The sequence below is a fragment of the Phocoena phocoena genome, chromosome 7 (assembly GCF_963924675.1).
Source record: "Phocoena phocoena chromosome 7, mPhoPho1.1, whole genome shotgun sequence".
NCBI lineage: Eukaryota > Metazoa > Chordata > Mammalia > Artiodactyla > Phocoenidae > Phocoena > Phocoena phocoena.
In genome coordinates, this window is record NC_089225.1 from 48062924 (window position 1) to 48081330 (window position 18407).

At 37.8% G+C, this 18407-nt stretch overlaps 1 protein-coding gene across 1 annotated transcript in view; it reads right to left on the reverse strand.

Annotated features, from left to right (window-relative positions):
- Positions 1-18407, reverse strand: part of COBLL1 (cordon-bleu WH2 repeat protein like 1) — a 163067-nt gene that overhangs the window by 17754 nt on the left and 126906 nt on the right. The window contains exons 13-15 of the mRNA XM_065880142.1: positions 3090-3243; positions 2546-2620; positions 1271-1390 (exon numbers count right to left, since the gene is read on the reverse strand). Of these exons, the coding sequence (XP_065736214.1) occupies positions 1271-1390; positions 2546-2620; positions 3090-3243 (349 nt within the window). The remainder of the gene's footprint in view (positions 1-1270; positions 1391-2545; positions 2621-3089; positions 3244-18407) is intronic.

The following is an 18407-nucleotide window of genomic DNA, read 5'->3' on the forward strand; positions in this document are numbered from 1 at the left end:
TTTTAAAAAATTCATTTATTCAAAAAAGTGTTCACTGTGTCAGACACTGCTGTAATTTCCGACAGAGTTGTTTTCTCTTTCATTTTTAAAAACTGAGGTATAATTTCAGTAAGATTCATCATTTTTGGAATACATTTTGGAATGTCCAGTTTTGACATCTATCTTTCTGTGACCACCACCACAATCAAGATGTAGAACAATTCCATCAGCTTCCAAAATCCCCCAGGCTCCTTAGTAATAAACTCCTCTCTCTAACCCCAGCCCCTGGCAGCAATTATCCCTATAGTTATGCCTTTGCAAGAATGTCATATAAATGAAATCATACAGCATCTAGCCATTTAAGTCTAGCTTCCTTCATTTAACAATGTATTTAAGATTTAGCCATGTTGTTGCATGTATTAGTTATTTGTTCCTTCTTTTGGCTAGGTTGTAGTATTCCAACATATGGACAAACTATATTTTGTTTATCCATTCCTCAGTTTAGGGACATTGGGTTGTTTCCCATTTTTGACAATTACATAAATTCTATAATAATTCACACGCAGGTTTTTGTATGCACATTCGTTTTCACTTTTCTTGAGAAGTCTTAGGAGTGGGATTTCTGGGTCATATAGAAAATGAATCCTTATTTTTACTTAAAAAAAAAAAAAAAACCTGCTAAAGTATTTCCCAAACTGGCCACACAATTTTTCATTCCTTTAATGAGTATATGATAGTATACTGATTTTAAACAACTGGTTTGAGGTGATAAGGGCTTTTTCTGAGTCACTGAAAAATTGAGTAAAATTATTTATGATAGAATTCAAATATTACCTAACTATGAAGTTTTGCCATATGGTAACAAAAAAATTTCGATCACTTAAAAATAAAAATCCCAATCAAAAGCAATACTATAGAAATAAACCATGCCTAGATAACAACAAAAGAGTAGTTCAATAAAGAAAAAAATATATATGTATTCTTTTATATTTATACAGTTATATGTTGAAAATAATAAAGTTCAAACAGTTTTGCCAAAAAGCAGAAAGCTAAATAGAAGCTGAAATTCTTCAGAGCCACTGATTTTATCATCTTACATGTTGCCATATTCATTCACTATGTGATTAGGGAAAACATCAAACTGCAAAAATTTCAAGTGACAAGGCAGAAACTACTATTTTTTTTATGAGACATTTTTACACAAGGAATCAACAAGTAACCAAATCTAAATGTGATGACATCTCAATCTGTCTTAAACAAAGCAGCAGGCAGGAAAGGCCAGGTCACCTACATGGCAGAGATGCGGCAGCTACCTCGGGCGTTCCAGGGCACTCCGAGAGAGGGGCTTCGGCCGGCAGCTGGGGCACAGTGCACTGTTCGTGACCGGGGAGCCCAGAGCCAAGGGAGGATTCTGCCAAAGAAGTAAAATCTGTGGAAATGGCACTTAGAAGACAGAATTAAGCAAGCAGAGACCAAGAAGCATTTCACAAGAAATTAGATATGTTAACTCACAATTAGCCATGCATTAAATAAGAAGAGGTAAAAGGGGAAAAAAAGGAAGAAAAACAGCTATCAAGCAAAGTTTGAATAGCAGCCACTTTTCTCTAATACTTCCGAAATCTCCTCATTTCATTTATATAGCTCGATATTATTTAATAAATTTCCTTTGTGAAACAGAATGGTATCATTGATATTATTCTGGGTAAGACTTGAGAAAAATCATTACTAGTTACCTAATGATAGTGTTTTTAATCACAGAGGAAAGGAGAATTCTATATCAAAATCTTAAATTCCTAAATATCACCTAAGGATTAAAAGATTCAGGAGCATTTGGGTGCTTCTGAGTTTTTCTGTATTTGTGAATGTGAATTATAAAAATGAGGTAGTTATATTAAGCAATTTTTATACCTATCAAATTATTTCCGTGCTAAAGTACTGACATAGTAATATTCTATTTTTGATTAAACATTATTAGTCTGTCATATTCATTTACACCTAACGATTAAGAAATTTTATCATACTTATAGCTACTAAATAGCTATTATTAAAAATATTAAGGAACAGTATTAGACTTTTACTGACACTTCACTTATTTGGAGAGAATCCAAAATAAAACTAGATAATAGAAAATATTTCATAATAAATTTTTACCATCAGATTAGGACAATATGAATTCACACCTACAACAGTTGCATAAAGAATGATGCTTAACACCCTCATGTAAGTTTTCTTCTGAACACACCAAGGTACATTCCTAACTAAGATGTGTCATTCCTCTTGGGGAGAAGATTAATAAATGGCAACCTGACATTGCATAAGGAAAAGCAGGAGACCTAGTAGGAAAAGCACTCAAGGTACCATCGCAGAACTAAAATTTTGATTTCTGTGTTTCACGCTCTGAACTCAGGGAGGGGGATATTTTTCATTTCATACTATATAATGTGGGAAATGAAGACAAAGCATCTGTATCTCCTTCATATACAGAGCATTACGACTAGATTCATTCCTCAACTGTCCTGGAAGTTCTTTCTCAGTGGTTACATGATGTGGAACAGAGGTGTCAGACCTGGGCTGGACAGGCCCTCAGAAGAGTTTGCTTCTAAAACACTGTCTGTAGGAATTACAGGTACCGACTGCAGGGCTAGAAGACAGAAGAAACACAACTTCTGAGCAAGTCACATTCACCAATGAAACAATTCCTTAGTACCTTAACTTAAGTCATTTTTATATAATTCAGAAAAAGATAGCCCTAACCTTATTAGAAGCCACTGTACTTGTCCAGCTGTGATACAGCTAAAATCTATTTTGATTCCCAGTCCTACATGTAGTCAATCCTGGAAAGGCGGTATCTTTCTGAATAGACTCACAAATTATAACATGTTCATTTTAGGATAATGGAGCTGTACAGTTTTAAATTTTGTTATGCAGATTTTTCAAAGGTAGTGAGAATAATCAGGGACTATCTAAGCACTACTATTAAAATCAATTAAAAGCGTAAGTTTAAGTACTAATATTATTTAATAAAAAGATGTGATTTATAACCTATATCATTTCTATTGTCTATATTAAAGAAAACACAACACTAATATTAATGGGAAAAGTAACATTACCAGTCCCGTGACTATTTTCATCACTTTGTTGCAGGGCTGTTTTGGAGGGTGGGGAAGGTGCTTTTCGCTTTGTCCTTTTCAAAGATGAATTCCCACCGGATGTGCTACCGAGCTGCAGAGAGCCTGTCCTCACTCTGCCTGCTCCAGAGGAACGCTATGGAAAACAAAGTGACCAAATAGAATCTCTATTCAGAAATGAACAGCAAACTTCAGGAAGACACTGACCTTTACATCAAACACATCGTATGCCAATATGGAACATAATGGTCATTCATTCAAAAAGCATTTACGGAGTATCTGCCACGTGTCAGAGACGGATATGTAAAGAAAAGTATAATATGATGCTTCTCAGTAAGGTTAGGCTAGAATGGGAGGCTGGCATGTAAACAACTAATGAAAATGTAGAACACTCATAGGCAACGCAGTTAAAAACTAGCTTTCAAAGGAAAATCTAGAGAAAATACTGGATGTAAAGTAAGAAGTGAAAAAGGGAAGAATATCTGTACATTAAGACTGGCTTGATTAATCTTTCTTTTTGGCACAATACATCAATGACAAACATTTCAAAAATCTATATGTCTACCAAAGGCGAGGTCATTTGACGTCCTCGACTCTATACACAGTTAATGCTCACACTCCCAGCATGTGACTGTCAGCAGGCTGGCCGGTTCCTCCTGGCCCGTTGCCACGTCATCTTGCTCTTTCCCCTTACAACAAACCTGCTTAAAAGTGTTATTCATAGTTTTTTTTCCTCCAATTTCTCATCTCCCACTTGAACCCCTCCAATCAGATTTTTCTCAACCTTTGATCCATTAAAACTATTCCTATCTGTGAGATAATAGAAAATATATAATGGTCTCTGCCCACATTCCCGGCACAGAGCTCCTAAAACCCTTGAACTTTCCTAAGTGACAAGAACACTAGTAGCATCTCTTGGTCTAATATTGGTCTTGGGCCCCAGTTCCTGACACAGAGCTCCTGAAACCTTTGTCATTTCCTGGATGATAGGAGTACCTTTTGTTGTAATGAGGCAACTCTGGATGGGCTCCTGGATGAGGGCTGGTCATGGGAAAGTCATGATTAGAAGTCTGGAATTTTCAGCCCTGCCCTCATTCTCTTGAGAAGGGAGAAGGGTTGAAAATGGAGTTAATGACTGATCATGCCTATGTGATGAGGCTGCCGTAAAATCACAAAAGTATGGAGTTCAGAGAGCTTCCAGGTCAGTGCACACGTGGAGGTGCTGGGAGAGTGGCATACCTGGACAGGTAGTGCAAGCCCCATGCCCCTCCCCACATACCTTGCCCTATACATCTCTTCCATCTAGATGTTCATCTATATACTTTATCATATCCCTTAGGAAACTGGTAAATGTAAGCAAGTGTTTCCCTGAATTCTGTGAGCCATTCTAGCAAATTAATCAAACCTGAGGAGGGAGGTTTGATTTATAGCCAGTTGGTCAGAAGTATAGGTAACAACCTGGACTTGTGGTTGGCATCTGAAGTCCAAGAAAGGGGTCACTGGAATCTCTAATCAATAGCTGGTTGGTCAGGAGCAGAGGTGATAACTTGGGCTTGTGACTGGTGCCTGTAGTATCTGTAGGAAAGGGAGGGCCGTCTTGTGGGACTGAGCCCTTATCCTGTGGAATCTGATGTTGTCTCTGGGTAGATGGTGTCAGAATTTAGCTGAATGCTGGTATCTAAAAATTGCCTGGCAGTGTGGGGAAAACCTCCACACGTTTGTTGAACAAAAGTGAAATGTTTTGTGTGAGTAGCAAAGGAGACTCACAGGGAAGAAACACACAGTAGCAAAGAACTGGGTTTTTCCCTACATGGGTAGAAAACTGAGTTTTTCCTTTACACTATCAAAGTCATCAATGACCTCCCTCATGACTAAATCAGTGGTTACTTCTTAGAACTCACTTGTTTGACATATTAGCAGAATTAAACAGTTGACCACCCTCTAAAATCTTCTTTTCCTTATACCCAGAATACTATTTCCTTACTCTGCAAAGATCTGAACTGTTTTCTGTGTTGGTTCCTTTTCATCTAGTCCTTGGACATATTCTTTTTAGAATCTATACTCATTCTTGGTAGTGTCTGCTATCTTTGGGTTTTATGTATTATTTATATGTTGATGATTTCCAAATTATGTCTCCATCCTGGACCTCTGTCTGATCTTCACCTAATGTTGAAGCCCATTTCAAACTCAGCATATCTAAAACTAAGATCCTGCTAATCCTCCTTTCATCTCCCCCATTAAAAACAACCCTGTTCTCACAGTCTTCCCTGTTTCAATAAAAACAGCAAGTCATTATTCCATTTGTTCATGCCAGAAACTTTGGAGTCACCCTCCCATGTCCCCTCTCTCTCACACTCCATATCAAGTCCATCCTATTGGCTCATCCAGCTCAACTGCTACCACAGAGTGAGCCATCACTAAGAACCTTCTAATTGGATTGCTTCTTCCACATTGCTTCCCTAGAGTCCTTCCTCAATATAGCAGCAAAGGATCCTGTTAAAATAAAAATCAGGTGAAGGCACTTTGTTCAATACCCACTAATAATTTCCCAATTGGTACAGAAAAGCTAAAGTCCTTGTAATGAGTTCTAAGGCCATTGGTGACCTGGCCCCTAGATCTCTCTGACCACCTCCTTCTCCAGGTGTGGAGCAGAGTGAGCCACACTGGCCTTCACACTGCTCCTCAAATGTGCCAGGAGTGTTCCCACCTCAGAGTGGTTGCCCTTGCTGTCCCTGTCCCTGGAATGCTCTTCCGATAACTTAATGTCTTACCCCATCATCTTCTTCAGGTCGTTTCTCAAATGTCACCTTTTCAGTGAGCTCCTCCTTGACTTCCCCCCGCCCCCGCCGCCTCAACAATTCCTATCCGTCTTCCCAGCTTGATCTTATGATCAGCATTTAATCACTCTCTAACATACCACAGAGTTGGCCTCTTTACCTTGTTTATTGTTGCTTCCACCAGGTTTGACTCTAAGGGCAAGGATATTTTTTCCTCCTATTTTGCTCACTTCCGTGTCTCCAGAACAAAGTCTGTCTCATAGAAGTTTCTCAATAGATTCGTGTTGAGTGAATGAAAGAAATGAACCAAATACTGCCTTCCTCATTTGCAAATAAAAGGCCTTGATAAACTTGGACTAGGAGAGTATGTAAAGCTTGGGCCATTCCAATCTTAAGAGACAATGTAAGTACAACTGAGGGAAGTGGCCTAGTTCATAAGATGTTTATCAGTCATTATGTCTTGCTATATACCACAAAAAAGTTAGCAAATTTACTATTTTGTAATGTTATAATATTTCTGCTAGAGAAGAAAGGAAGCCTGCGCTCACAGAGAAAAGTTTGAGTTAGCTGTCATCACTGCCAGTTCTGTTAGGGACAAAAGCGGAAGGCAGCTCATCTCACACGGGCAGAAGCAGAGTCAGGTCCATATGGCAGGCACTTGGTGGAACACACCTCTCACTAAGGTTAACTCATGTTAACGAGGGGGTCAGACAGGGTGGCACCAGGCTGACCTTATCGGTAATCAGAACATTAAACTTCTTCCATTACCAGTGGGTAAACAGCTGCAGCCACCAATCTCCTCTCCTCTCATTACCCTGGTTCCTCCTACAGAACTCTTCAGACGTCTCCATAATCCAGCATGAAAAGAGTCAAAGCCTGCCACCCAAACCCAGATTTTGATTCAGAGTCACTGAAGCCAATTTTGATTAAATCAGAGGGTCACCCCCCCCAACCCCGTGGGTGGGCCCTCAACTGCTGCTTGGACCTCTGAAATAATTAGGAGAAGGGCCCTCGGCGACAAAGAGCTGAGAAAGAAATGTAGTGATAGATCAGCAATATTTAAATGTCATTTTGAATAGGACATAAAGTTTAAATTAAAATCTTCTTATTGATGATATGTCTCTGTGTTTGGAAACCTTCACTTGCTATCTTAGAAAAGTAAGAAATTTAGGGATTGTTAGGGAGAAGGCCAAACATTCTCCTAAAACAATATGACACTTCATTTTTTAAAATATTGATCTAAAACATCAAAAGCAGTAGAAGACGTCATTTTATTTCTTGATGAGTTTACTTCTGTCAAGCCCTATTCAAGCATGCCTCATTCTTATCACAGACCTAGTTTATCAGTAGGAACACAGTAGGTGAACAATAAGTAATTGGTGAATGCATGAAGTCAGAGCAGCATTTGATTTTCCTTCTAATTCCACGCTGAAAACGTGTTCCTTACGTTTGGACCGATTGCTTTCATGTAGTCTGATAACAACCCGTGTTCCCCTTTAGGTCAGGTTCCCAGCCACTGTCATTTATTGGTCTGTTACCTGATAAAAGCAGTCACAACATGAATTTCTCAGACAGTAGTATTTGTTTAGGAGTTAGAGCTCTTAAATTCTGGTTATAACATAGTAAAGTAAATAGCACAGAGATAAAAAAGGGAGGAATGTATATACAGAGGCTCACAAATTTATATGGACCTAATAACTCAAAGACAGAATAAAAATAAACTCATATATTTCATTTATCACCCCAGAGGTCTTAAAATAAGCTAACATTTTTTTGTACAGGATATTTATATTTCTATGGATAAAGAATTTAAAATTTGTCCAAATACACATATTTCAGCGTTACAAATGCTAAAACAGTTCTAATAGCTTTTGTGAAGACAGCTGAGGGAATGCAGGTTAGATGGGCAAAGCCATGAACGTCTTGGGGGAGCACATGCTTTATAACCTTATTCCGTAAGATTTACCCCCTTCCTCTATTGTACGGGCATGTCATGAAAGCAAGTGGACTTATGTTTCCAGACCGGCAACTGGATCATAGGGACTGAGAACGAAGACCTTTGAAGAGAACATGATTGTCACTGCATGTGACCAGGTCAACTTATGTTACCTGCATCACTAGATTCAATGCTATGAGCAATGGTAAGAGCTTACTAACTTGGTGACCAAAATGTAAATGTAACAACTTAGAAAAGAATTTCAATAAGCTAAGCAGGAGCCAAAAAAAAATCAAACTTGGGAGTTATTTTGTGTTAACTAAAACATTGCTAATAAGACGAAAATGGAAGAACCCCAGGATCCTATGTCTACGGAAAACATCCTTCTCTTGGGTAAAAGCCTGCAAGAAAGAAGGGGCATTTGAGGTAGAAGACCTAGGTGTTCCTAAATAGATTGTAGCCAAGAAAACTGGCGTGTACCGTGGGATACGTGTAGAATATACGGATCCAGCACACAAGCTTGCTAAGAAGTAGACGTACTAAACTACTGCAGTTATTTAAGTAAACACGGCATGAGCTCCCATATAAAATGCTGAAAGAAAGAAGGGCGAGGAAGGCCCCCACGCATTCTGAAGCCCCGTTTTGTTCTGTGCACTTCAGGAATATGCTCCTTAATAGGCTCCCAATAGCTCTACTCTTGCATTTCTCAGGATTGAGCTACCCAGGATTTTGAGTGTGACTTTGTCTAATTGGCGAGAAGATTACAGAGGGTTTGCAAGTTGGAAGGCAGCCAGGGTAATGGTTACCAAACACATGAGCTTTGGAGTCGATGCCAGGGCCTGAACGGGGAACGTGGCATTTACTGTCCCTGCAACCTTCTGCCTCCTTCTCCACAAACTGGGAAAACAGTACCTGCTTCCTAGGGGCTGGGTGCTCACGTGAAATGACCTGTGTAAGGCACTTAGTGCTGCACCTAGTATCCAGTACATGCTCCATAAGTAGGAGCTAATGTTATTACATGTAATTTGTCTATTTTCAAGTATGTGAAAGTGTAAAAAAATAAGCAAATGACAGTTGTAGTGTAGAGATTAGAGTAAAAAGTGTGGATAAAAGGAGGTACTTAGGGCTTCCCTGGTGGTGCAGTGGTTGAGAGTCCGCCTGCCGATGTAGGGGACGCGAGTTCGTGACCTGGTCCGGGAAGATCCCACGTGCCGTGGAGCGGCTGGGCCCGTGAGCCATGGCCGCTGAGCCTGCGTGTCCGGAGGCTGTGCTACTTATTCTAAGACTGTACTTTAATTAGTGATGGCGGTGGTGGGAGTCCTATTAGGGTGAGTCTCAGTTATAATCAACCTTAAACAACTTAGGAACTTGTGCTTAGTCCACTGCACAAGCTAAATCCACTGTGTGTAAAACTCCACCTTTAAGTCACCTCAGGCAGCTTCATCATACCTTAAAGGAGTTTAATAAAAGCTAAATATTTAACACCAGTTTGTTAATTCTTAGTGAGGGGTACAGGGAAGTGAATTATAGTATATAAATCTGAAATATTTCATACATTTAATGTGAACAATTAAAACGAAAGAAATGCTTAGAACTGTCTTTAGCTTTTACCACCTAGCCAAGGTACATTTCCTTTGGTCAAATTATGACTGAAAAATTTTGAAAGGAGTTGATATCAAATTATATTTAAGTCCAAAGGATTTACAACACAAGAAAACAGACAGGTTTCTTCTTACTATGGGAAAAGCACTTTGGTTAATAATTAGAGATATTCAATTATTTACTTTAGTTAGAGTCACTAAGTCTGCCTACCTTCAGCAAAAACTGCACCTCTAACAGGAATGTACCTCACTGAATTTTACAGTCTGTGAAAAGAAAATACTGCACAGAGAAACAGAATTCACTAATGAAAATGGCAAGGTCAAGTTGAAAGCCATGCCAGATAGTTAATCCTTCATAATTCACATCCAGATCAGAATTCACTGGTTCAAAATGGAACTAAATTTAGCTGAAGAACATAGAATTGAATGGTATTCAATAGATTTACTTTAGTACTAGCTCTGTACTTGTCATTAGATCACTTATTAATCACAGTTGAATTATAAGATGTGGGTCACTGAAATCAATACATTCTGATTAAGAGTGAAGAATACAAATAGGAAAATAATAAAAAGAAGATTCAATCAAAGGATGGAAATACAGTGGCCCAACTTCAATCAATGACATCGTTAAATGTTTCTTTTTTTGTTTTGGCTGTGTTAGGTCTTTGTTGCTGTGGGCAGGCTTTCTCTAGTGGTGAGCAGGGGCTATTTGTTGCGGTGCGTGGGCTTATTGCAGTGGCTTCTCTTGTTGTGGAGCGTGGGCTCTAGGAGCACAGGCTTCAGTAGTTGTGGCACTCGGGCTCAGTAGTTGTGGCTCCCAGGCTCTAGAGCACAGACTCAGTAGGTTTGGCCCACAGGCTTAGCTGCTCTGCGGCATGTGGGATCTTCCCGGACTAGGGATCAAACCCACGTCCCCTGCATTGGCCGGCGGATTCTTAACCACTGCACCACCAGGGAAGTCCTGTTAAATGTTTCTATTAGAAGCTTTTGGATTCTAGTTTGTTTATAATACGATTTCCCATGTGAGGAGGAGTTGGGTTAAAGAGAGCCTAAGCAATTTCATAAAATTGTCTTAAAACTCATATAATATTCTTTCTTTTTAAGGGACAGACTCCCATTATCTTTCTCCAATGCAGACATTCTCAATAAATGCTATAAAATATTATAAAATACCTTATAATTGACATTAGGGTTTCCTAATTTACTATGAATTAGTCATTAGTATCCTAATGACTGAACTTTTTCACATAACTGAAGGTCAAGCTTTAACTCTTAACTCTTGATAGAAGAATTCTAAAATAATTTTATAACTTAACAACAAATCAATTTTCTTAAACGTCAAAACATATAATTATTATACCATAGTGAATGTAATATAGAAGTATAAGATATTCTACTGAATTTCAAAATAGGCAAAGCTCTGAAGGTAAGTTTTTCTTACTACAGTGAAATCAGTTTTATTATTAATTTGATCATAAAATTAGCACAATCTCCTATGAGATGCAAACAGTGCATACAATGATGAGGAAAAAAAGAAAAGAAAAATTACTGTAAATCTCAGCTAATACAGGTCACCTCATAGAAGTTTTGGTGTCCAGCCTTTTACCTTATACCTGTACACACACACACACACACACACACACACACACACACACATGCACGTGTTGTGCCTTGTATTGGATGAAAGCATACATGCCAGTTTCTTTCTTTCTTTTTAATGTTTTTTTCACGCAACATGTTATCTTTTGGTGGGTCCAGAGCAAGTTTATTTTGCTGCCTTGAATCTCCTTGTTCTACACCATTTTGCCCCCTGGACAGCACTTCCTCCAGACTCCTAAAGATCTAGGACTTACATATTCTATTTTCTTATTCTGTCTATAAACCTGTTTTAACATCCTTCATTTATAGCACTGAAAGTCTTGCTTAGGTCAACTTAGATTTTAAAAAGTCATCAGTGAAGGGGTATAAGAAGTAGGGGTGACATTCCAGGTACCAGATGATTGTAATTAGAGAAAGAAGAAATAGGGCAGCAGTATCAGAGCCTGGAGCTCTTAAATCCACACTATGTAAGCAGGCAACTGTTCTGCCAATTTTCAGGGTGTTTATCAACCTGCTGAAATAAATTCTACGAGAGGAAGCAATGAGATTAGAGCTGGATTCACTTACAGGTATCTAAATAACTACCAGGACTCTTCACTTGTGACTTTTTGAGTTACTAACAAAAAATTAAATCTCTTCAGAGGATTCTGAGTGGCTGCGCTTGCCACTAGGTTTCTCTCTAAATCATCTAGTTTTAAACTCACGATTAGCCAATGATAACATCTGTGTTCTCTGGTTAACAAACTCATTAACCTGAGCGTATCATCCTCAAATTTTCTGTCTTCAACATCTTCTAAGTGATGCCCAAAACACTTGTGCTGACTTTGGTGTTACAGTTTGGAGTTCAGGGAGAAAGATCTCAGTTAGTCAATGTTTCATTTTGCTATTGTTCTTTAGGGTTCAAAAATCTTTAGAGGAGTAATACCAAGACTAGATACCACTGTCTGGTAACACTGATCAAACCAAAGGTCCCTGCAGCAGAGCACTTTCACCTGTTAAAGGCCAATTTTAAATGACAACAACAACTTTTATAAAAAAAAAAAAAGATTTTATAATACCAGAGTTGAAAAGAGTTCTGGAAATTTAATTACAGAACGTTATTCTACAGAGGAGAAACCCAAACCGTAAAGAAGTTCAATGGCTTGTTCTTCAAGGTAGAAGATGAAGAAGACAAAAGATGACCAAAAGCAAAGAATAGGCGTATTACAGATCCAAGACTCTCTCTCAAACCAGACTAGCATTTTTTCTGCCACAATATAATTCTTTCCAGCCCTTCTCCACGCATATCAGAATAAAATCAAAACATGAATTTTACAACCTGTGTTACACCTATCTTTGCAAGGGTTTTACATTCTCTCCCTGAGGCAATCTGCTTTCATTTCTTTCACTTCTCCAATACTTTGAGAAAGCGTGTAACCAAGTCTTATTAGTGATAATCCCTTATAACATTTTTTAAATGCCCAAAGATGAGGGCCTGAGTAGTACATCTTGAATGAAAAAAGACAAAATGAACCAGGAATAAGCAGAGATCAGGATCAAGTTAAAAAGAGGAGGGTGGGGCTTCCCTGGTGGTGCAGTGGTTGAGAATCTGCCTGCTAATGCAGGGGACACAGGTTCAAGCCCTGGTCTGGGAGGATCCCACATGCCGTGGAGCAACTAGGCCTGTGAGCCACAACTACTGAGCCTGCGCGTCTGGAGCCTGTGCTCCGCAACAAGAGAGGCTGCGATAGTGAGAGGCCCACGCACCGCGATGGTCCCCGCTTGCCGCAACTAGAGAAAGCCCTCGCACAGAAACGAAGATCCAACACAGCAAAAATAAATAATTAATAAACTCCTACCCCCAACATCTTCTTTAAAACAAAGGATGGTGGTGGGTTTCCCTGGTGGCGCAGTGGTTAAGAATCTGCCTGCCAATGCAGGGGACATGGGTTCAAGCCCTGGTCTGGGAAGATCCCACATGCCGCAGAGCAACTAGACCTGTGCACCACAACTACTGAGCCTGCGCTCTAGAGCCCATGCTCCACAACAAAGACAAGGCACTGCAATGAGAAGCCCGCATAACCATGGTTCTCTGCGGTCATAGTGATCAAACAGAGGGGTGTCTAGGAGCAGGTCAGGAGAATACTCAACATCTATAGGTAACTAATTTAGGGCCTCAATGAGAGTAAGGGAGAAATCAAGGGAACAAGCTGGGGCCAACTCAGTTCATCCCAGAAAGAGAGAGTTAAGGCTGTATGGCAGGCATTATCCAAGTGAGCTCACCATTTTATCACTGTGGCTCCAGGAAAGGGGCCAGCTTCTCTCCACCCTGACCTCTGTTAATATGCTGGTTACCAGAGAAAGGCATGTCTTTGAAACCATGAGGTCCCAAATGTCACAGTGGTAGAAAGGCTAAGTAAAATTCATACTATGAGAACTTGTAAAGGAAAACCCTAACACTGATTATTTTCAATGATATTTTATTAACTCAGTATACGTATTTCGGAGAGGAAAGCTAGATAAGGAAGATAAATCCACACAAATTCCACAAATGACCTATTGTTCTTTGAATAGTACTGTTCTTTAAAATTTAGCAACTTCATAATGAGCATAGCTCTTTACATTTAGGTCAGAGGTAAAGCTGGCAGAAACCTAAAAAGTAACTGTTCAGAGGATTTTTGTGAGCATTAAATGAGCAACGTGGTTGAGACTTGTCTGAAATATTAGTAAGTGATATATAAGCATTAGTCATTACTTCTGCTCTTGGGTGATTATGACCCTTTGAAAATCTGATGAAAACTACAATACAAAGTATGTCTTATATCTGGGGAAGCCTTAAAAGAGGAAGAATATTAAATATTATACTGCGCTGGTGCATTTCTCTACTGAATGAAACAAGTCATATTTTTGGAAGTACAGACAGCTGTATCCCGTATATCAAGCTGAAAATGCCATGACAACCACTGTTCCTAGGCAATTGGAGAATTATGTGTGTGGTCCACTTTCTATATAATATAAGTGGAGAGTGGAGGTAAAAAAAAAAATCAAATGTTATTAGATAACCTGGAGAAAAAAACTAAAAAGGGGTATATTTCTTAAAAATTATAAATGCTCTATTACAACAACCTTAATGACTGCATAAAATGACTAGATTAAACTCATGAAGTGAAGCTAAGACCAAATATACTTGCACATTTCAAAATCATATAACAATCTATCATTTTATCTGCTTGTAAAGCATGATAAATATTAAAAGATGAAATTGGGTAAAAGATGAAAAATGTCAAATATTTTTAAAGAAACAAATCAGCTGTTAAAAAACTAACACTCTAAGTATTAAATTTCACTTGCATAAGAGTATATGGCAAAGAATTTCAATTTCTCAACATTTGAGTGTTTGCAGCAGAATACAAAATGAGACCAAGTGAAATGCCCAATCAAGAGCATTCCTTATTGTGTTCCCAGCCAAAAGCCAATATCCTAAAGAAAACGAGGTGCCATGCTACTAGCCCAGGAAAAACAATTCACTGTTGTGTACTCACATAACCAAGCAGCAAAGCCATACCAAATATGAAAAAATAAAGAATTCTCCAAAAGGTTCTGTGAATTCAATGGGTCAAGATTACCTACAGCTTCTGTCCAACTCTTCTTCTTCTTCTTCAGATGTAAAATAGGCATAAAAGGTTAATTTGTCAATAATACTAGGACATCCTTTGGCCACTGATTTCATTTAATGTGCTCTTCACAGATACTTGGTCAGCAGACACGGGACGGAAACTGCATTTCTTAACTTAGTTTCAATCCCAGAATTCTAAGTCACTTTTAATTTAAGTCAATGCCACTGCATTTCTGACTTCTGCCATGTATGAAGTAAATGACAATCTTATGTTAATAACTATATGTATTTTATGCAGTAATACATGTGATCTAGTCCATGTAAATGACAGCATGAGCCAGCTCTTACATATGTTGTTGTGCAAATGGCATTTCACATCTTCAGGCAGAATCGTGTTCACAAAGTGCTTAAAGAGTACCAGGAAAAACTGCCAGAAATTTTCTAGTTGGAGAGTTTTCTCTTCTAAATGAACATTTCCATAGAAGACAATGTATTTCACCTTGACAAAGAAAATGACACGAGACCTGAAACCATGTGAAAAGAGTACAGGGAGATTCAGGGACATGCAAAGGACACTGTAGCAATGACAGTAAACTATGTAGTCTTTAAAATATATCCTTTAGGTGGATAGAAGTTTAGATGCAGAAATGTTCCCCAAAAAGGTTAAGATAAATTATCTTACTAACTGGGATCATCATTGAATCCTCTTTGGAAACTGCACAATCGGTTGCCAAAATTAGCTCAGAAAATCAACAGCCTTTTATGTGAATATTTTCAGTTGATGCTCCAAAATCACTATCCGAATACCTTAATTTGCCAGTATTGAGAAATGCCTTAGAGGAAAGAGGCAAATTATTAAATATAGACAGCCAAAAAGCATAAAATAGATGTGGTTGACAATATTTTTTCCAAGCTACAGATAGACTGACTTATCTGTAAGCCTAAGGCAAATATAATATCAATGATTACTTAAAAGAACATTAAGATAAAAGCTCAAAATGAATAAAACTGTGCTAATTATAAATCACTTTGTTATGCATTACTGTTATTTATCTCTCTAGCTCTGTTTTCAGGCACTTCACCCACAAGAGATAAGCATTTGCTATTTCTAATATAATGTAACTATTTCCAATATTTTCTTTCTGCTTTATTCAAAGGACTCTTTGGAGAAAAAAAAAAAATTGGAAAAATCAAAATGCTGCGGTAGTTTTGTTAAACAGCGCACCCTTGTGGTTTATCTTACCACCTAAACAATAAAAATTACAGGATAAAGATATATCCAAAATTCTTCATGGACTTGGAAATGATTTTGCCGTGGTTTTTTCCAGTAATTTTTTTCCCAGCTTGGCATTACTTTTAATCAGTAAAAATAGTGCCTTTTTAAAATTTCAAATTCAAAATGAAATTGTTAAAACAGATATAAAATGTCTATAGTGATAATGACCCTTTGATTTTAAATTTAAAAGAAGCAAACAGTAAAATAAGTAAAATTCATCTATAAACTTATGTTTTGCTGAGTTTCCTGAATATTTTCATCTAACACTATAAAAAATTTCAATTTGGGGCTCAATTTTATTTATATGCCTTATGTAATGCACACTACCTTTTAGTTATTAGTCCTTAAGCTTTCAATACAACCTTGCCAAAATTCTGGCTTTTTTGTAAAAGCTTAAGAAGAATATTGCCAAGAATTACTTGGGCCAATTACTATAAAAGTAAATGTAAGCAATTTTTAAGTTATCCAAGTACTTCTGAAAATTTACCAGATCTACACATGAAATACTAAAATTTTATTGGACAGACATTCTCATTGTATATATCAATACTATACCTGACTGTGTGAAAGCTGTGGTTAAAAGTTTACTTATCAATTCTCTTGAACACCTACTATGTTACAGAATTTCTCTGTGAAACACAATTCCCACCCTCTGGTTTGGAAGAAAAAAAAAGGGCGGAAATTTAACCATGCTATAAGCTTTACACAATAAAATAACCTTAATGTTTATGTTTAGAGGATGGGGTACCCACCCCATAACATGTTATATCCATCAATGGAATATTTATTATGCAGCTTTTAAAAAGGGAAGCCCTTTATGTACTGATAAGGATATCAAAAATATATCATTCAGTATCAAAAAGTGAGGTATAACATAATGCATGTAACATGTGACCATCTGAGAAAAAAATCATATGTAGGCTGAATACTGGCTTGAGTATATATAGATTATGTCTGGAAGAATACAAGAAACTGTTAGTGGTTGCCTCTGGGCATAAGAATTTGGCTAGCGGCAGGGTAGGAAAGGAGAATTTTCACTGTATTTTCCTTTTTATCTTTAGAAATATATATCATATGAATATACTACCTGCACATATACATAAATTAAAACAAAATAAAAAGGTACAAGAGAGACAAATTCAGAGAAAGTAAGATCACTCCATCTGATAAGGGGCTAATATCCAAAATATATAAAGAACTCACACAACTCAATAACCAAAAAAAAAAAAAGCAATTAAAAAATGGGTAGAGGAACTAAATAAATATTTTTCCAAAGATTTACAAATGGTCAATAGGTACATGAAATGGTGTTTAACATCATTAATCATCAGGGAAGTACAAATCAAAATTACATTAAGATACCACCTCATACCTGTTAGAATGGCTGTCATCAAGAATATAAGAGCTACGTGCTGGCAGAATGTGGAGGAAAGGGGATCCCTGTGCACTCTTGGTGCGGATGTAAATTGGTGCAGCCACTATGGAAAACAGTATGGAGGTCCATCAAATAATTAAAAATAGAGCTACCACATGATCCAGGAATTGCACTTCTGGGTATGTATCCAAAGGAAATAAAAATAGGATACTGAAAAGATACCTGCACTCCCATGTTTACTGAACCATTATTCACAATAGCCAAGATATGGAAACAACCAAAGTGTCCATGTATGGATGAATGGACAAAGAAGATGTGATATGTTAAAAAATAAATATATGTGATACACACGTGTGCACACACTCACACACAGAGGAATATTATTCATCCATGAGAAAGAAGGAAATCCTGGCCTTTGTGACAACATGGATGGACCTTGAAGGCATTACACTAAATGAAATAAGCCAGACAAAGAATGGCAAATACTGCATGGTATCACTTATATGTGGAATCTAAAAAAATCAAACTCATAGAAACAGAGAGTAGAAAAGGTGGCCTGGGGCTAGGCGGTAGGGGAAACAGCAATTGGTAAAAGAGGACAAACTTTCAGCTATAAGATGAATAAGGTCTGAGGATCTAATGTAAAACATAGTGACTATAGCTGACAACATTGTATTATATAATTGAAATTCGCTAAGAGAGTAGAACTTTAATATTCTTACCAAAAAAAAAAAGATAATATGTGAAGTGATGGATGTTAATTAAATAGATAGTGGGAATTTTTTCACAATGTATTTCAAATTACCACAATGTGTACTTTAAATAGCTTACAATTTTATTTGTCAATTATATGTCAATACAGCTAGAAAGAAAGAGAGAAAGGGAGGGGAGGAGGGAGGGAGAGAGCGAGGGGAAGAGGGAGGGAGAGAGGGAGGGAGGGGGGAAGGAAGGAAGGAAGGAAGGAAGAAAGAAAGGAAGGAAAGAAGGAAGAAAGGAAGGGAGGGAGGGAGGGAGGGAGGGAGTGAGGAAAGCACAGCCCTCCATACCCACCAAATTGTTATGCTGGTAGAGGACCTTGAATGCCTAGAAAATAACAGCTAGCTATCCAAAGTTTCTGAACTGGGAAGTGACAATTATCAAA